This window comes from Malaya genurostris, chromosome 2, assembly GCF_030247185.1.
Source record: "Malaya genurostris strain Urasoe2022 chromosome 2, Malgen_1.1, whole genome shotgun sequence".
NCBI classification, from domain to species: Eukaryota; Metazoa; Arthropoda; class Insecta; order Diptera; family Culicidae; genus Malaya; species Malaya genurostris.
Window position 1 is genome coordinate 154,430,114 of NC_080571.1, and position 21,664 is coordinate 154,451,777.

Here is a 21,664-nt window from a genome sequence, read left to right on the forward strand (position 1 = left end):
GGATAAAATTGATCGCTTTGTTACTCTCAGAGAATTTTGTTTCACGCCGAAATCGAAACGAAACTGGTCCAGCTCGGGCTCCCATAAAATACCTAAAGTTTTTATTGTTTCTTCAGGGTCAAATCTAAAACTAGACTGAGTTCCAATTTCGTCACCATCTAATCCTTTAAAGCTTCTAACTTGTTGGATGTCCATTTACGTACAGGAAATTTTCCTTTGCCAAAAGCTCTGTCAATTCGTTGCGGAGTTGAATCGCATCGGAAATCGAATCAGCGCCACCGATAAAATCATCAACGTAAAAGGATTTTGGCAAACCCAGCATTCCTACAGGAAAAGCATCGCCTTCGTCGTCAGCAAGTTGTTGAAGCGTGCGCGTTGCCAGATAGGATGAGGGACCAAGACCGTATGTGACTGTCAAAAGCTCATGAGTCTTATACTGTTCGACACAATACAAGTAGGTATAGAATTTTCGCTACACAAAAATCTCAGAATTGCGGAAGCAAATGATGTCCTCATGGTAATAACCAAATCATGTATATAATAGGACTGAAAAGTCACCACTTGTGGCTGAACACCCAATTTAAATCTTAATAATTTAATTTTAACTCATATTACAGTAAATAGTTCATTTAAAAAAAAGTCTAATACTGTTCCGAATTGTTGAAACGCTAGATAATTTGTTGGAGTGCAGCCTCCCATAAACCGCCGAAGTGTGGCGCCTTAGGCGGATTCAGATGACAATTAATTTGAGCTTCTGCGCATGTTGGCTGGATCTTCTCCAATTCTTTGCGATCGTTCAACATAACGTATATCTGGTGTAAGGAGTGTATCGAAAAGTACTTAGCAACATTCATTATTGAATAAAAGAGAAAAAAACATATTTTGACATCAGTTTTCGATATATTGTAGAAAAATTACATTTTTATGCATTTCACTGATTATATTGAAGAAAATCCTAGTTTCTGTGAAACGCTCGCACTTTGGACTTGACATTCTTCATTAAATTCTGCACAGTTACTTTTGTGACTTTTCTGGTGGCAGCTGTCCAGTTTTTTTTAACTCCTGCATGTTTTGGGACACTGTACCTTCCTTCCGAAAGTGCTGCTTGACAATTGACCAATACCTTTCAATTGGCCGAAGATCCGGGCAGTTCGGTGGGTTTATGTCCTTTTCCACGAATTTTACATTATTTTTTGACAACCACTGTAGAATGAAGTTGGCGTAGTGGGCTGAAGCCAAATCCGGCCAGAAGAGATGAGGAGCCTTATGCTTTCAGTACAGTGGCAGCATTCTCTTCTTCAGAAATGCTTCCTCGTACACCTTGGCGTTAATTGTACCCTTCGTGAAGGAAATCGTCGACCGCAAATCACAGGTACAAATTGCTTGCCAGACCAACACCTTCTGCCCAAACTTTTCCATTGCCACCGTGGTGTCAGCGTCGTCTAGGTTCTGGTACACCGATTTCGTATAATGCGGTGTGGGCAGCGCTCGAGAGTCTTCTTTCGCGTAGGTTTCGTCGTCGATCAGGATGCATCCGTCTTTATTCTGTAGAATCCGGTTATACAGTTTTCGCGCTCTTGTTTTGGCCTGAACTTGCTGTACCAGGAACTTTTTCGGCATCTTCTGTTTCTTGTACGTTTTCAGGGAGAACTTTGATCCGTTGAATCATCTCGATGCTGGTGTTGAACTGCTTGGCCAAATCCCGCGTAGACGCCGATGGGTTTTTCCTGATGTACTCAACCACTTTTAAGTCCCGGCCGGGCTGGCTGGGACCCGTTTTCCTACCGGATCGGGGCAAATCCTTCATGGAAAGGGTCTTACCTAACTTCTCGATAATATTTTTGACACTGGTGTGGTGCACTTTCACCTGTTTTGCAATTTCGTTGTACGTGACACCACTTTCTGAGCACCAAGTGTGCAGAATTTTCTTTCGCGTTTCCGGATCAATTCGACTCATCATTGAAACGATAAACCGTACCGAAACCAATCAATTGCGCAGCTGTTATTGACATGTAAACAAACATGTCACCGCAAACCACGCTGCAAAATATTAAGCCATTTCAGAGTAATAACTGTTTGAATGTTGCTAACTACTTATCGATACCCTCCTTAGCTCATTTTTGGCTCAAATAAAATTTTTGCCGTTGTCTGAATATAAATGAGTTGGTAGACCGCGTCGAGCTACAAAACGACGCAAAATGGCAAGAAATGCAGCAGTAGAGAGATCACTCACCAACTCCATGGGAACTACTTTTGTAACAAAGCAAACAAACAAGCAGATGTAAGCTTTAATCGGACAAGCTCGTTTGTGTACGGCTTTGAGATAAATTTTTCCTGCGTTGTCTACTCCCGTCACAGTGAACGGCCTGCTTGGAGTTATTCTCGCTGCTGGAAGTTGACCAATTTGCTGGCGAGCCGGGACGGGATTTACTCGGGTCCATTTGACGCAATTGCGTATGATACTGCGTACCAGTCGTCGCCCATTAATAGGTCAGAATACTTCTAGCATAGCAGCCAATGTTAAGCTGCCGCCACCATGAATTAGTTTCAAATGGAAGGATTTAGCTATCAGTTTGGCAAGGGGATGGAAACTAGGAAGCAAAACCGGATGCTTGAATTCATATGACTGGTTTGATAAGTTTAGCCGCCCTCCCACTCTCATAACACCTTGATTGTCTAGAAACGGATTCAGATTTCGGATTGATGACTGTCTGTTCACTGATTTCTCTTTTTGTAGATTTTTCAGTTCTACTGAAAAACAGTCGGTTTGGGCGAGACGAACAAGCAATGTCTTGGCTTGCGAAAGTTGTTCAATAGGAAGCGAATCGTCAGGATTTGTTCCAATAAATATTCCTGGAAGTGTTCTGATTTTAGAACGAACGTTACGTATAAATCTTTGACAGTACGCCACTACGCGTACTAAACGCATAGGGTAACAGAAGTATTTTGGCCACTTCATATATTTTCGCCCACCTAACAAACTTTATCGATTTTATCGGATTTAATTGATGTGAAGTAACCCATGTTACATAAATTTGAAGGTAAACACATTAAATTACCTATTGCGCAACGGTTTTTCAAAGATATTACAACATTTGGTGGATATTTATTCAAAGTGGGCCAAAATAAAATCAATCCTAAAGTGGGCCAAAATACCTCTGTTACCCTATACTGAGAATATCGTGCGAATAACGGATTGTAATTTTCCTCTGTCCTAACTACTTCAGATGACTCAGTCTGCTTCGAAATCGGCCAATATTTTTCCGGTTTGGAAAGCCATCCAGGACCAGTCCTCCAAAGTGAACTCTAGAGAAAATCTTCAACATCCATACCACGTGAAAGTAAATCTGCGGGGTATTCGGAACCAGAGACATGATTCCAATGAGCACCATGAGTGTTCGTTTGTATCTCTGACACCCTATTAGCAACGAAAGTTTTCCACGAGCTACGTGGTGACTTCAACCATTGGAGAGTTACTGTTGAATCAGACCAAAAGAATGAACTGATTATCGGCATATCGAGAGCTTCAAGAATTCGCACATGGAGCAGGGATGCGATTACTGCTGCGCACAATTCTAACTTGGGGAGTGTCAATCTTTTGAGCGGTGCTACACTTGCCGTTGCAGCTAGTAATTGGATGCAGACGTTGCCAGCAAAGTCAACAGAACGTGCATAATAACAAGCACCGTACGCCGCCTCAGATGCATCGGAAAAAGAGTGAAGTTGGGTATCCGAATTATGTTGGAATGCGTAACGATTTATTCGGAATTGAGAAAGTCTGGGTAACTGGTAGTAGAATTTCTCCCATTTCTGCTTCGAAGGAGCCGATACGTCATCGTCCCACGAGCTCGGGCTCCCATGAGATGCCTAAAGTTTTTATTGTTTCTTCAGAGTCAAATCGAAAACTAGACTGAGTTCCATTTTGGTCAGCATCTAATCCTTGTATAACTTCTAACTTGTTGAATGTCCATTTACGTATAGGAAATTTTCCTTTTGCCAAAAGCTCTGTCAGTTCGAATCAGCGCCACCGATAAAATCATCAACATAAAAGGATTTTTGCAAAGCCAGCTTTCCTTCAGGAAAGCTTTCGTCGTCAGCAAGTTTGTTGAAGTGTGCCCGTTGCCAGATAGGATGAGGGACCAAGACCGTATGTGACTGTCAAAAGCTCATAAGTCTCATACTGTTCCGAATTGTTGAAACGCCAGATAATTCGTTGGAGTGATGCGTCGTCGGGATGAATGAGTATCTGTCGATATATTTTGGCAATGTCAGCAACAATGGCAACGGGGAATTTTTGAAATCGTATCACTAGCGTCAATAGATCATCCTGAATAATGGGTACTACGCCTAATGCATCATTTAATGAGTAACCAGACGAAGTTTTACTGGAGCCGCCAAACACAACTCGAGTTTTAGTAGTGGTGCTAGTGTCTTTTATGACTGGATGATGTGGAAGATAGAAGCTCATAGAGTTCTTGTTTGCACATTCCCGAACAGCTCGCATGTGTTCTAAAGAAAGATACTCCTCCATGAAATCGTCATAGCTTTTCTTCAGATCTGGATTGTTATTGAATCTTCGTTCAAGCAAGACAAAACGACGTAGCGTTTGAGTTGGATTCTTCAAGTAGGGATGAAAATTTCCCTTTTTAGGGTAACGCACCATATAACGTCCGCTTTCCGTTCGAGACACGGCCGACTGATAACAATCTTCGCAGAACTCTTCTTCCGCTGACAGAGAGGGTTTCTTTGATAGTTCTTCTATCCTCCAAAATTTATCAATGTTTTTTTCCAGAAATTTTATTAAGACGGAAACTGTTTTACAGGTCACGGATTTTACTGATGACGGAACAAGATGAGCTCCACCAGCAACCACCCATCCGAACACGCTGTCCACGAGAATAGGAAGATGTGGAGAGAGTTGCACTCGATCGGCAGTAGGGAAGCAATCAAAGAAATGTAGTGATCCAAGGAATATGTCTATTCCACTAGAACTATTAAAACCAGGATCGGCTAAGATAATATCTTTTGGAATATCCCAGTGATCCACTGCAATCGTGTTGGTAGGAAGGCAAGATGCCATCTTTCGAAGAATGAGCTGGAATGAGAGATGGATGAGTATTGCCTTGCCCTGTGAGGTTCGAGAATCCCGAATGCAACAGAGAGTGATGTTGTCGTCTTCATACACAAAGCAAAGCCTTGGTATTACATACCTGTAGTGGAATTTGACCTTCTGTTTCAACAGACTTCGCTGCCGATTCAGAGTGTACAGAACCAGTAAGACCAGTGCGTTATGCATTGAACCGCCAACCCGTCTACATACACGGCAAGTGTAATCTGCCTAGCGGTTCAAATTGAACTGCCGAGTTTAGCACTAAGCAGTTCAATAAGCAGTTCAATTTGACTGCTCTGCACTGATGAGTCAAAGACGAAACGTAAAAATAATAAAAACGGTTACGTGCCCTAGCACAAAATTTGGCTAAGCCCTAAATGACCAAACCTGCATCGGCCAGAAATAGTCGAAAACACGTTTTCGTTCGGCACGTCAGAAAAGACATTGCACTCCGTTGCAAAACAAAAAGTGTAGTAGCAGAAACTTTACGTCTGCTTAGGGGTTCAAATTGAACTGCCGAGTTTAGCACTAAGCAGTTCAATTTGAACTGCTCTGCACTGATGAGTCAAAGACGAAACGTAAAAATAATAAAGTGTAATTTGATTGACAATCTCGACCAAAGTGGTCTTGTCGAAAACAATTTACACACAAACGATTTAAGTTCACCAGCCGTAGTCTTTCTGATACAGCCATGTTATTAAATCGAGGACATCTTACTAACGGATGGCGACTATCGCAGATGTAGCACTTCGGTGAAGCAGTTTCTGTCACGGAGTGAGAGTTCATTCTAAACGGCACTGATTGCCTGCGGGTAGGTATGTCGTTGACGTGCGTAGTGGGTACTGATTGAGAGGCATGATGATTGACGGATACAGATTCAAGTACACGTATCGTTTTTTCTAAAAACTCCACCAGGTAACCGTAGCTCTGATTGTTGACACTGAAAGTCATCGAGTGTGGCATGTAGGGCAGCTGCAGTTTCCCTTTCCATGCGGGGGATTTCCATAAGGTCCTGCAAATGTCTCTTTTGCAATAAATATTCGTTTGAATAATTAACGGTTCCCAAGCCAGAGGGTAATTGGCTGCACTGATAGCAATCGCTTCGATTAGTTGCGACGCCTCGCCTTTGACGGCAGCACGGAGGTAATGGAATTGTTGTATCGCAGGAAGTTCATCATTATCGTGGATAAGCGCCAGGAAGGTGTCGTGGAAAGTCAACCACTGTTTGTAATCACTCCGATAAAGAGATAGTAGGCAACTTTAAACTAGACAAGGGGGACGATGGGCGCGTGGGAATATCGTGAGGGCGGCTAGTTGTTGGAAAGACTGGAGGAGGGAGTTTAGCTTTTAGCTGGGATTTTATTCTGAATACTTTTGGTTCATATAATGCACGGAATTGGTAGCCTTACCCTCGTTCGTGGTCTCATTATTTTCAAGCGTTGTCTGTACTTCCTCCAAAGATGCCCATAGCGTATCCAGATTCTCCAACCGAAGCGGCATCTCGAGTTCATCCCGTCCGGCATTGTACTGCGTGATGAACTGCTCAGCTCGATCCAATTGTGCCAAGAGCGTCGTTAGGTGTAAAATGCCTTGTATTTTAATAATCGACAACACAGGAACAATGGAAACCTAGCTTGGTTTGGCTGTTGGATACAATGACACTCTAACAAATCGGAATGGATGCGTAAATTGGCCGCTACCGTTCACAGGCGGCTAGGTTGGTTATACTTTCAAGCTGAGATGAATCGTCGAAAACCGGTGAGGAGCGCGTGGGAATATTCTGGGCTTGGTAAGAACGTCAGGAAATTTGTGGGAATTATCAAAATGGTGACTTCAGGCGTCCAGTTCAGCATCTAACAATAAAATCGCAATGACGGGTACTATGATAGCAACGTAGGCATGTAAACTCATGCAACTCGTAATGGCGACTATTTTATAACTCGTGTATCGGAAAGGTGCAAACCTCGATCCTGGTCACGGCATATATAATTATTCTGCATATGAAAACACATGCAAAGAAAGTCCAATTGACACAAAATTTATTCAATCTATCAGTAGAATAACTGTTCTTCAAGGTTTTCTACCTGTTGACCTGACCTGTGTAAGTTTCAACTGTATTCCACCGATATTCTTTTCAAAATTTCTCACAGGGGGATCGAAGTTTTGATTGTTTTTTCAACGATCTTAACACCTAAACGCTCGGGTAGAGATTTTCAACGAATTTATTTTTTCAAAAATTCATAACTCTTGATACAGTTGACCAATTTTGATGCGTTGAGTGTAAAAAAAAAACAGATTTTCTTCTAGTCCATGCTGACTCATACGGAACCGCAGCGGTCCAAAAACACCGGAGTTATTCCAGATCACGTTGGGGTATGTCTGTTCGCCGATAGAAGTATGTTAAGAAGGTGGAAAAAAGTAGTTGATCAAACAGCTCTAAGTGGAAAGTACTTTGAATTTACTTCAAAATCTCGAAAATATGCAGATCAACTAACAAATACTAAACTGGAGTTTCCAAGTTAGTTTTGAAAGTCTTCTAAAAACTTGAGAAGTCCTGAGATGAAATGTCATGTCAAATTCAAGCACAATTCTATGGGACCAAAATCCGGATTTACCGGAATTGGACATTTCATTTTATGAGTTCTAGTAAGTCCTTCACATTTTATACAATTTCCCATTAGTTCCATACTTAACATATATAAAATTTTATGTATCAAAAACTTCTAACGGCAGAACAGACATACCCCAATGCGATCTGGAATAAATTCGCTGTTTTTGGACCGCTGCGGTTCTGTATGAGTCAGCATGGAAGAAAAACTGTTGTTTTACACTAGGCGCATCAAAATTGGTCAACTGTATCAAGAGTTATGATTTTTTGCAAAAATAAATTCGATGAAAACCCCTACCTGAGCGTTTAGGTGGTAATATCTTATCGAGGATTGTTTGGATTAGGTATAAATGTTTTTCTGAAAAAACTTGCTTGGGAATAGCACGTAGTTTTTCATTTTGTTAGTTCAATGCATGTTGCTACTAGAAACCGACGAATAGTCCGATGTAGGTACATAACTAATAGAATTAAAATCACTTCCTATGCCTACTTGTTCAAACCTGTCACAGCTCGCTTCTGTCGCACCAACGACATTGCACCCTACCGAACCCTGCCGCATCATATCAATTCGCTCATAAGGTGCACTTTGAATATAGTACACAAAAAGTCAAATATTTAAAAAACCCTATTTGAGCACAAAAATTGTTTTGCTGATTATGAAAACCAATAATGTATGCAGCATTTTAACATTTAAAAGCAACAAAAATCGCGTGAAGAAGGTACTTTAATTACAATTTCTTTGGAAAATTTAAAAGAAAGGTTTAGTAAAATTGAATATTTTTAAACAATTTATTTTTCATTCTATTACAAAAATAGTTGTTTAACTATTTGGAAAGTTTTGTGTCATTCGAAAAAGAACTTAAGTCTCATGATGCATTACAATAAAAAGGTATATAAATATTTATGTGACTAAAAATAGTATAAAACTTTCGAATATAGACGAAATATTTTGCGAGCATGTTCGTAGTTACTAGTACTACAAAACAATAGCACTTAGCTAAAAATCGTTTACCTCGTGAAAAGGGGGGGATCACTTCATAAATTTTTACTCATTAACTAAATCGTTATTGTATAATACACTGAGCTAAATTTTCTTTTTCACATTATATGATATTCTAATGATTTTGCACTATTAGCATTTCCAATAATAGTTACAAGATGTGTTCAACATCATGTCAAATATATGAGATAATCTTATGAAACATAAAACTCTTCTTAACGTTATTTTTACAGGATTTCCATATAACGAATGAAATTTCCAGTCTGAGTCAAATTTATTGGCGCGTCTTATAACCATTACTAGATATCCGCACAACATACATTGGAACAATTTATGAAGCGCATATTATATTCACTTCGATTTTATTTAGATAGGTTCATATACACCATATGACTAGTTTTATAAAATTTATATATATATATATATATATATATATATATATATATATATATATATATATATATATATATATATATATATATATATATATATATATATATATATATATATATATATATATATATATATATATATATATATATATATATATATATATATATATATATATATATATATATATATATATATATATATATATATATATATATATATATATATATATATATATATATATATATATATATATATATATATATATATATATATATATAACTTTCAATGGTAGTAGATAATCGCCAACTGCTACTTTTCTTTGAGGATTCAAGCTTTACTAGTATTCCGTTCGGTAAGGGAGCACCTCATGATATTTGCGAAAGAGAAGTGAGATCCCGAGACTGAAAATAAAAATGAATTTTACTAAACAGATAGAGTAATGAAATGTACCCGATATATAGTTCATGGTCCGTTAACGCATATCCTTGAACGAAGTTGGATGAGCTGTCTTGTCAGCAATTTAAAATTACATTGAGATGCGGAACTTCCTGAAAAAAATGGTCTGGAGCAGTTGATGAATATCGAGGACACAACTATTTCTTCAGCTTCAAGCAGTACGATTCACGACTTCCATCGGATTTCCATATAAATTATATGGGATATTTTTATAACTTTCATTATGATAACGTCCATATAGATTTGACGTACACATTAAATAAAGATTATAAGTTTCCATATAATTTCTATGAATTATATTCTGCATATGATTCATATGACAAATCTAATGAATATAAATAAGATTTTCATTTCAGTGTACGAATGAAGTGATGATAATAAACAGCCTTTCGTTATCGAATAATCACTATCAAATCTTGAGCGATTACATGGAAATAATGATTTCATAAGAATCTTTATAACGAGGAGGGAGTAGCAGGTGTTTATAACCATGGAAGTATAAGGTGTTGTAGATCGGATGTGACGAGAAACGTTAATTCAAGTGCGTTACGAGCACATATACTTTTTGGAATTCAGAAGATACTAAAATGGTATTTACAGAGAAACGTGCTTAATTCACCTAGCAGTGAGATGATACCTTTTTTATCAATCCGCATGTGTTTTGTGCATGAATATTCTTCGGTGTTTCAGTGTTCATGACCATTCAGGAACCAGCAAGACTCGTATGGACATATGACGAATGAATTGCAATATTTTGAGTCCAATTTTGAAGCTTTTCGGGATTGTCATCTTCTATGTCGCTTTGAATTTTTAAAACTCATCATCCTACAATTCGAGAATCCGAAGTCAGAATTGGATAAAATTGGATTTATTTAAATTTGAACTTCTGTTTCTGAAATTCGATTTGGCTTTTTTTGAGAAAACGATTGAGCTTTGAGAAACGATTCGATACTGGAACCGGAATTCGAAATTCGGTGTAGCCGAAGTCAGATAAATTCACCTGAGTAGCTGTATAGTTTACATTTGTTTCAAAATGTTTGAAAATCAGTGTAGACATCTTTGAGAAATCTTAGTGCGAATTAAATCCGAATCGAAAACTGATTACCACTAAAAATGAAATAAGTTTATTTGGTTATCGACTATCCAAATCTGCAAACCCGATAAACCTGATTAATTTATGTGAAATAGACATTTTTTATACTAATCACCCTGTATCTCCGAAACCGGAAGTTGAATCTGATTGAAAACAAAATATTTTATAGAATCTTAAAACTTTTCATTTGAATTTGAGATGATTCTTAGATTTTATTTGAATCTTAGATCGGTTCAGCCATCTACGAGAAAAATGTGTTACGCAGTTTTTATTTCGTTTCACATATCATCCTGTAGTTCCGGAACCAAACATAATTCAGGAACCTTGTTTGGAAGTATACGACTTTTCATATGAATCTGAGTTTGTAGTAAAATTGAGTGAAATTATTTGTCTCACACGCATTTGCTGATCTCGACGAACTGATTCGAATGGTATATGGCTGTTATGTTCTTCCAGCATTTATTGCTGTAACTAGTTTAAATCAATTTAATTATGGAATTGCTTTCAACTCGAAAATTCTGCTATCATCTGGTTTACATATGGCATATACGAACGATAATGTTGCCAAAAACGAACCGTGCCAAAATCGGTTCGAAGCATAATATCATGCTGTACACAGTCTTTTGGGTACTTGAAAACAAATGTATGTAACAGTATAAAAAATCGTGTTTTATGTTGCTCCCAAGCATTTCTCTGCCAGACAGCGCACAAAACTTCTACTGCTGGAATAGGGGCATTTTCAATGTTCCCAGCAAAAGGAATCAAACATAAAACTGATATTTGTGTTTCACTACGATCTGGGTATTTCAATGGGCAGGACAAACACGAAACGTTTCCGAGCAAGGAAGGGTAATTCAGCTAGTTTTATATAAAAAACAAACAATCATACACGATGATAACGAAAACTGCTACTAAATTTATAATACACAAACATGAACACCAGTGCTTGGAAAACGAATGAACCGAATTAGAGTGAATATCCTTCATACGCTTCTTGGTTCATGAATGTACTAGCAACTGAACCATTCATCATCCACTTCTGGTCTGATGGATTTGGTTCACATTTGTTTGTGTTTGTGAATTAACGCACTACTGGATGTGGAAGGTGAGCGTATAGAAGTGGTATTAGTTGCTCATTCTCTTCCACATTACAAGGCGAAGCTACGAGCGAATATCGTTCGTTCTGCATCGTAAGCAGCCACGGCTTGGAGAACGAATGAACCTTAATATGAAAAGCTCATTTTTTCGTCGGTGTTGAACAGTCGTTCGCAGCTCTTGGCTCCTGGAAATTTTTTCTGGCTACCTAGAGTTTCATTGATTCAGGGCTTCAGTCTTTTCCAAGGCTACCTGAATCACTAACAGTCTTTTTAAAGACTAACAATTAGTCAGCCAAGACTATACAAAGAGTGATATTAGAGTGACTAAGTGATACAAAGAGTGACTAAGTGATACAAAGAGTGATATTAGAGTGACTAAGAAATTAATCAGCCTTTTTAAAGGCTAGCTATTCAAAGAACTATTTTTCAAAATTCAAAATTCCATTCATTTCAAAAATGCCTGCGTCCAATCGGAAAGGCAACAAGCCTAAGGCTAAAAATAATTCAATACGGAATAAATCACAATCCGTTATTCAACATTTTTCTAATAACATTCACGATCTTATAGAATCTGAATGTAAAAATAAAAGACAACGGACGGATTTCCCTTCCGTTGACCCTATGCCGTCTAACAATATTTATGAGATTCTTCCTGAATCCGATTGTAGCGACATAGAAGAAAATTCTTCAAAAATTCCCAAAATGGACGCTTATCGTTCTGGGAAGAAACATCAATCTATGCCACCAGTGACGGTGATGATTTCCGACTTCAAAGCATTCCGTACTGAGCTTTCTACTTTTCTCCCGGAAGTAAAAGTCTCATTTCAAATCGGACGAAGAGGAGAATGTCGAGTCTTGGTTGATGGATTGGAAGATTACGAACGTCTTATCGAATTTTACCTTCTTTCAATACTAAAGTTATTGAAAGCTTGGGAATCGAAGTTGAAACCATTCATGGAATTTATTTCATCGCTGGAGCATATTTGCCATTCCAATGCACCGGCGAACAATTAAATTTCTTTAAAGGCGATTTGCAAAAACTCACAAGATATCGATCGAAATTTTTCGTAATAGGGGACTTAAATGCTAAGCATGTCCAGTGGAATTGTAGGCAAAATAACAGTAATGGTAAAATACTTCATAATCAACTCTCAGCTGGTTACTTCACAGTTCTTCAGTAATCCGACTTGTTTCTCTTCCGTGAAAAACCCGTCTACAAATGATCTGGTTCTAACGGATCAAAGTCACATTTGTAGTGAACCGATTACACATGCTGACTTTGACTCAGATCATCTTCCTGTAACATTCAGACTTTCCAACGAAGCTATAATTAATCCTATTAGTTCTATATTCAACTATCATAGAGCTAATTGGTTGGATTACAGATCTCACATTGAAAATCATTCTGCGGACATCGACACAGCAATTGATAATTTGAATCATTACATTATCGAAGCTAGAAATCTTTCAGTTCCCAAAGCTCCAACTAAATTAAATTCTACTATCATCGATGACAATCTTCAACTGCTCATTCGGTTGAAGAATGTTCGTCGACGACAATATCAACGTTCTTGTGATCCTGCTATGAAAAACATAGTTAAGGATTTACAAAAAGAAATTAAACATAGATTTACTCTTTTGCGAAATGAAAATTTCGCTAATGAAGTTAAAAAAATTAAACCGTATTCTAAACCTTTCTGGAAACTTTCTAAGGTTCTTAAGAAACCTCAGCGACCAATTCCTGCTCTCAAGGAAGGAAATCAAATACTTCTTACAAATGGCGAAAAAGCTCAAAAACTTGCTCAGCAGTTTGAGAGTGTACACAATTTTAATTTGAACGTTGTGAGTCCTATTGAAAATGAAGTCTCACTGAAATATGAGCATATTTCAACCCAAGTGTTATCACAAGATGACATTATTGAATCGAATTTTGATGAAATTAAATCAATTATTAGGAAACTTAAAAACATGAAGGCTCCTGGTAATGATGGAATTTTTTATATTCTTATTAAAAATCTTCCCGATGTTGCCTTGAGACTCCTGGTTAAAATTTTCAACAAGTGTTTTTCATTAGCTTACTTCCCAAAAAGATGGAAAAACGCTAAAGTAATTCCTATCCTGAAACCTGATAAAAATCCAGCAGAAACATTAAGTTATCGACCAATTAGCTTACTTTCTTCTATCAGTAAACTTTTTGAAAAAATTATCTTGTTGAGAATGATGTCTCATATAAATGAGAATTCAATTTTTTTACCAGAACAGTTTGACTTTCGTTATGAACATTCAACTACTCATCAATTTGTCAGAATAACGAACATGATAAAAGCAAATAAATCTTCTGGGTTATCCACTGGAGTTGCTCTTCTAGACATAGAAAAAGCATTCGACAGTGTTGGGCACAAAGGTTTAATAGCAAAAATGTCTGATTTCTAGTTTCCTATTTATTTGATCAAAATGATTCAAAATTATTTAACTGATCGTCCTCTTCAGGTTATCTATCAGAATTGTAAATCTGAATTTCTACCCGTACGAGCCAGTGTTCCGCAGGGTTCGAGCGTAGCTCCAATCTTGTATAATATTTTCACTTCTGATCTTCCAAATCTACCCGTTGGTTGTCAAAAATCGCTATTCTGTGACGACACAAGTCTGTTAGCCACAGGTAGAAATCTAAGAGTGATCTGCAGTCGCCTACAAAGAAGTTTAAATATTTTCAGTGATTATCTGTCAAAATGGAAAATTAAACCAAATGCAGCAAAAACGCAATTAATTATCTTTCCTCATAAGCCAAGAGCTTCTTTTCTTAAACCAAACAATAATCACATTCTCAAATTGAATGGCTTGGAATTGACATGGTCTGATCAAGCTAAATACTTAGGTTTAACGTATGACAAAAAACTCACTTTTAAGGATCACATTGAAGGAATCCAGGCAAAGTGTAATAAATATATTAAATGTTTATATCCTCTTATAAACAGAAATTCTTAGCTCTGTCTAAAAAACAAGTTGTTAATTTATAAACAAATTTTCAGACCAGCCATGCTTTATGCAGTACCAATTTGGTCAAGTTGTTGTTCCACCAGGAAGAAAACGCTTCAAAGAATTCAGAATAAAATTCTGAAAATGATTTTGAAGCGTCCTCCCTGGTTTAGTACAAATGAGTTACACAGACTCACAAATATAGAACCATTAGATGTAATGTCACATAATATTATAAGCAAATTCCGACAAAAATCGATGCAATCTTCAATTGAATCGATTCGCTCTCTGTATTAGTTAGTAAGTTAGTATATAAGTTCCTTTTCCCCATTACACAATACAAGTAGGTTTAGAATTTTCCCTACACAAAAATCTCAGAATTGCGAAAGCAAATAATGTCCTCATGGTAATAACCAAATCATATATAAAATAGGGCTGAAAAGTCACCACTTGCGGCTGAACACCCAATTTAAATCTTAATAATTTAATTTTAACTCATATTCCAATAAATAGTTATATAAAAAAAAAGCTCGTTTTTGTTTCCCTTTCACCTTCAGTGTATATTGATCAAACTTCGCTCGCATTCGCACTTTTGTTTGAGCTTTAATAGTATCAGGATTGTTGTGATGTCTATGGCTACAAAAAGCAAAAATCGTTCCTCAAAGGGACCAACATTGAAGCAAAAAGTGCTAAGTATGATAAGAAAGCCAATGAGAGATTATAAATAATATCAATCCCACTGCCGCTAATTTTAGTTCTAAGTACTGTTAAATGTTCATACGGCAGATAAATTCTTTTTAATTCTGATTCATGAATGTCCACCAGTGCTTGCAAGTGCTTGGTGCTTGCTTTAAACAGCACGCGCATTGAAGCAAACCGTATTGCGCAACATTATCGATCAAGATTATCATCTTCCGAAATGAGAGAAATATGCTTCAGTGCAGTGCCCATTCATTACGAAACTTTCCTTATTCCGTACACTTGAAGGAACACAAGCTCTAACTGACTCAAAAACATGAATTATAGCTATTGGTAGTGAAAGATGACGTGGAAAGTCTATTCTACAGCAGCGTGAAACCTTCTGAATTTATTTTTTTTATGCTTAGATACTTTAATGATATAAATTATTTTTACATTCAAATTCAACAGTATTCTTTGATGGTGAATGGTTCACCATCGATAGTGTGCTTGAATCACTTATACTACCGATGAATTATTTGAACGAATTGCCTATATTTGAGAGAAAAGAGAATACTGCATACTCTTTTTCAGAAAGGTTCAATAGTATTAAACGTAATACGGCACGCTCGTCGGCAAGTATGTATGGAATGGTTCGTTCTCCAATCTGTTCGCTCGTGTATATTTCCTGCATCGAAGCCAGTAACTCAGTCTGTTGGTATGAGTGCTGTAGCTGCGCTGAACCGTTTTGTTGCAAGTTCCTTGCATTGATGAATGAATGGTGAAAGCTCTGATGAACACACATAACAACAATTTTATAAAACCTGTTTGAATCAGCACAAAAACAAACAGGGACAAGTAGGCACCATAGCCTAAGAACATCTGTGTGTTGATTTAAATTAGAAGCTCATAGAAGTAAATCTTATCAAGGGTCCAGTGTAGAACTCAAGCAAGGGGTTGCTGCCACTGTGACTGCTTACAAAAAAAGAAGACAACTATAAATAAAATCACGAAATAAAAAACGAAGCGTTTTGAATAAATGTTTTTTTTTATTTGTATACTATTCCCCAGAAAATCATTTCCTAGAATTCATTCCCCAGAATAACGTTTACCGGAACAGATCTTTTACCAGAAAAACATCTACTAGAATGAACCAGTACCACGAAAATAATTTTCGAGAACGAATTCATTTTGGGAATGCTCATGTAATTTTCAAGGCAATTTTTTGTTAGTCTGGAGAAGAGGCATCGGAGAATAACGAGTTTAATAAAAAAAATAATCAAACAAGATAACGGGTATGAAATCATTTAGCTACATTTATTTCAATTCAAATATAGTTTCTTTAAATTGTGTATTAGTTTCCGCATATAGTCTAGAGTAGCAAGCTAACTTTTCGTCGTTACTTCGATCTTTTGTGCGTGTACTAACAATAGATTGTTTGGATACATTGTTTAATTTACTTATCGTCTTTGAATCTTCTAGTCATAAAGGGTAGTAAATAGCACACTATTATTTTATATAAGTATCTTATTAAATGCTAACACAATATTCTGTTCGTCATAGAAGGCCGTGAGTGCGCCGGCGACCCGCCGTCGGAAGCGCCGGCCACTGCCGGGGGGGCAGCGCCCCCGCTGAAATCACCTCTGTCTAGCTGCGGGCGTTTGCCCGGATTACCCAAAGCTAGGGGTTATCCCTCAGTTAAGTCCGAACTAGCGGCAGCGAGGTCGGACAGCAGGTCAATAAAAACGATGAGGCGTAGCTGCATTAAACCTTTCAAAATCACAGTAAATTAGAACAAGTTCTATTAGGCAGCATGTTGATCTGTTATGCCAAATGATCATTATGCCAAATAACTATTATGTCAAATAACCATTATACCGAATGGCGTTATGCCAAACGTGGGGCGTCCACTCATGGGCAATAAATTTTTGAGGAAAAAGCTTTGACTTTTTATATTCTGGAGAATGCTTTTCTGGAAAACAGTATTCTGGAATAATGTACTCTGGGAAGTGCTTTTCTGTGGAATGGTTCATTCTGCAAGAAATTTTCCGACGAAATGGTTTCTGGGAAATGGTTTTAGGGGCAATGCTATAGAATCTTTTTTTTTTCATATTTGTATTACTAGAACCCATTATATTCATAATTTTCTTCGTTCGCAGACTTTCACAGCTTGGTGCAATAGCCATTTACGTAAAGCTGGTACATCTATTGAAAACATTGAAGAAGATTTCCGAAATGGTCTCAAATTAATGCTATTGCTTGAGGTTATCTCCGGTGAAACATTGCCAAAACCCGATCGTGGTAAAATGCGGTTCCACAAAGTAAGTTGCAATGATTTCAATTTATCGTGGCTTATTGTATCCACTTACTTAGATTGCCAACGTCAATAAAGCATTGGATTTCATTGCATCAAAAGGAGTTAAGTTAGTGTCCATAGGAGCAGAGGAGATCGTTGATGGCAATCTCAAAATGACACTTGGTATGATTTGGACCATTATACTTCGTTTCGCTATCCAAGACATCTCAGTGGAAGAAATGACTGCTAAAGAAGGACTCTTGCTTTGGTGTCAACGCAAAACCGCTCCGTATAAAAATGTGAATGTTCAAAACTTCCACTTAAGCTTCAAGGTAAATTCATTACAAACGAAAACCAATCAATTTAAAACAATATAATTTATGTTTAATCGTTTCATAGGATGGCCTTGCCTTTTGTGCTCTGATTCACCGTCACAGACCAGACTTAATTGACTATTCCAAGTTGTCTAAAGACAATCCGCTTGAGAATCTCAATACGGCTTTCGATGTCGCAGAAAAATACCTCGATATTCCACGTATGTTGGATCCAGACGGTAAGTTTCATGTAAATCAAGTATACTAAGCCAAAAATAGTACTACCGTCGCTGAATCCCAATTATTAATAACATTTTCATACAATTGCATTTAGATTTGATCAATACTCCGAAACCAGACGAGCGAGCAATCATGACGTATGTTTCATGTTATTATCATGCTTTTCAAGGAGCTCAACAGGTTGGATAAATTTGGGAAATTTAACATCTAATGTCTGCCAATAGTTTTCGCTTTCCGAATTTTCGTGTAAATATTGTTGCTTTTTGTACTAATAACATAACGAACGTATCGTTAGACCAGTAATCCAGTGGACGGAATATATATATATATATATATATATATATATATATATATATATATATATATATATATATATATATATATATATATATATATATATATATATATATATATATATATATATATATATATATATATACTATCGCAGTTTGAATAAAAAAAACACTTTATTTCAGTTTTTGCAATGACTGAGCGGAAATATATATTGGAGATGCCAAGTGAAAGAAAAACTAACAGAAAAGATGAATTTTTTGGAAAAAGATACGCTCAGAGACAGGACTCGAACCTGCGTTCTTATGCATTCCGTGCATACGCGCTACCATTTCGCCACTCTGATCTTGCTTTAGCCACACTAAAACTCGAAACAGACATAGTAGCAACGTACATCGATCATGGTCTACATCCTGGCCGTCACCCGACCGATACCTTACATCCAAACATCTTCTCTGTCCATCAAACACTAGTCCTCTCGCTTTATACCTATTTCTCCGATCAAGCATTGAGTAGGAGAGTGTATTTATAATCGCTTGTCACCTTCTTTAATGGTGCCAGTCGCTGGTTGGACATCGTCAGCGACAGACCCCTATGAAGGTTGTATTGATTGTCTGCCCTTTCCTACCAGAAGCAGATTGTTACGGAAAATCAAACCGCAATTGTTTTTAACGATTTATTAATTTTAGTTTGACGTAAAGCCGCCATGGCTAAGTTCAGTTTTTGCAATGACTGAGCGGAAATATATATTGGAGATGCCAAGTGAAAGAAAAACTAACAGAAAAGATGAATTTTTTGTAAAGAGATACGCTCAGAGACAGGACTCGAACCTGTGTTCTTATGCATTCCATGCATACGCGCTACCATTTCGCCACTCTGATCTTGCTTTAGCCACACTCAAACTCGAAACAGACATAGTAGCAACGTACATCGAACATGGTCTACATCCTGGCCGTCACCCGACCGATATCTTACATCCAAACATCTTCTCTGTCCATCAAACACTAGTCCTCTCGCTTTATACCTATTTCTCCGATCAAACATTGAGTTACACTTAATTCTCGGTTACATGGATTCGCTTACATATCTCACTCAAGACTGACTACAAATTCCTATCTCCTATCCTACCTTATTTTAATTTGGATTTGACAATTCAGCAAAGTTCGATATCGTCGATCGGCCACGTTGCTATGTCGGGTTTACCCCGTGTCAGCATTTTCCTTGCTGCGTTGGTCGGCGGACCCTCGGCTGTCGCTATGTTGAACTATGGGTTCCTTACTGTTGGCGTTGCTGTTCCGGATCCGGTATTTCGTAACACCTACCCTCTAAGAGCGGCGATCGTCCTAGGTCGACTGTTTGGAAGCTGTACTGTTGGAAGCTTTTTGAAATGTATCGTCTTCGGTTCGGTTTTCTCGATTCTGATCTCCGAAATTTCGGGATCCGCATATTTTCTTGTGGTGTATTTATCTTCAGTGCGTTTCCTGTTCTTCGTGATAGCGATTACCAGGATGAGAAGGCTAATGATTACTATGGTGACGATTGTACTTCCGACGATGGTGGTTTTTCTGTGTTGGTAAGATTTTAGGTTGATCTCTTACAGGAGTTCCAGATTTTGTATACTGAGGTCTTTATTTTTCTCTTGTATGTAATTGGTTGTTTCTGGGTGTTTGTTGTAAGTTGGCACTAGGTATTATTCTTTTGCTGAGAATTCGTCTTATTTTTGGAAAGTATAGTTTAGTACGTTTATGGTGCAGTTCTCTGTCTCGATGACGGTCGGTTCCGTTATGACTGTGGAGTCGCCGCAGGAGCTAGATACTTTTAGATGAATGTTTGTATGAATATGAAGCCTCTTCTGATTTCTTTTATTTTAGTCGTTTGATCTGTTTTTCTTTTAGGACATCTTGGTTTCTGGTGTGTTAGAATTCTATAGAAGCATTCGTCTTCCAGCGGTGTTGAATTGTCGCCAATTTTACATTTTTGTAATCGTGGCAATATGTGGTTCTGTCTTTTAGCTGCAAATTGGATTTTTGTGCTGATTCTTGTTTGATTTATGCTGGTAGCCTGTAGTTCTAGTAGCTCGTAGGGGTTGTTGTCCAGTATTAGTATCTTTATCAGAATAACGATGTTGTCTTTGATGATTATTGAATTTGCTGAACTGAATTTGAAAAATCTCGTCTATGAATTTAAGGTTCATGTCTTGCTGTACTAGTCTATGGAAGATGTATTCTTTCTCTTCTAACGATAGTATATTTTTATTCAATAGATCTTGTTTGGAAAATTCAACTTGCTCTTCTATTGTCTGAATATTAAGTTAATGTGTTCTGTAACAGTATCTTCTCTAAGTGTGTTGTTTATTAATGTTATTTGAGAACTAATTTTCCTAATGATATTTGTGACATTATTTATTCTGTTTTGGAAACTAGTATTGATATTGATTTATTTCATTTGGTTATTTACAATTTTGTTTTCATGATCTTGTAATATTTCCTGGCTTAGTAGTATGGTTTTTAAATCTTCTTCGTCGGGATTACCTGCTATGTATTTAACCATTGTTCCAAATGCGTTGATTAATCCGCGTTTCTGTCTGTGGGGCTTAAGGCTTTTAAGTTTCTCTCTAGCAATTTTAATTTTTCTTGATAGTGTTTCGTGTAAGTGATCTCTAGTTTTGAGGGATAGGGTCATTTTCTCAATATGGTTGATGTTTAGTTCGATGTTGCCTAGATCCCTTATTAACGATTCGTTCATATCCTAATCCAATTCTGTGTCAAGTTTAAAGGCTATAAGTCCATTGTTATTTGTCACATCTTTGTAGACGATACGTAGTGAGTCAAGAAAATTCTGAGTAAAGTAGTAGTGTGAGGTTACTTTTTCAGTCGGTTCTTGTGGATTTTTATATTGTTTGTGTCTCTGAAAGTGAGTAGATTGTCAGTCTTTGTTTTTACTAATTTGAATGGGTCTTTGTCCTTCGTCTGTCTCTGTGATATTCGAACGTATTTTGTTTCGTCAGGTTTAAGTTCGAGTGGTGTTTGCTTATTTTCGTGTTTCTTTTCATGTCTTTGTTTGTTTTGATGTTGTTGCGTTTTGACTGCCGATTGAATATTGTCTTCTGCCT

At 37.2% G+C, this 21,664-nt stretch overlaps 1 protein-coding gene across 2 annotated transcripts in view; it reads left to right on the forward strand.

Annotated features, from left to right (window-relative positions):
* The window catches only part of LOC131429596 (alpha-actinin, sarcomeric), a 288,179-nt gene that overhangs the window by 96,594 nt on the left and 169,921 nt on the right, over positions 1–21,664 (forward strand). The window contains exons 3-6 of one of the 2 annotated variants that reach the window (XM_058593822.1): positions 17,571–17,732; positions 17,785–18,039; positions 18,107–18,260; positions 18,356–18,441. In XM_058593822.1, the coding sequence (XP_058449805.1) occupies positions 17,571–17,732; positions 17,785–18,039; positions 18,107–18,260; positions 18,356–18,441 (657 nt within the window). The remainder of the gene's footprint in view (positions 1–17,570; positions 17,733–17,784; positions 18,040–18,106; positions 18,261–18,355; positions 18,442–21,664) is intronic. The other variant, XM_058593823.1, reaches the window with a different exon arrangement.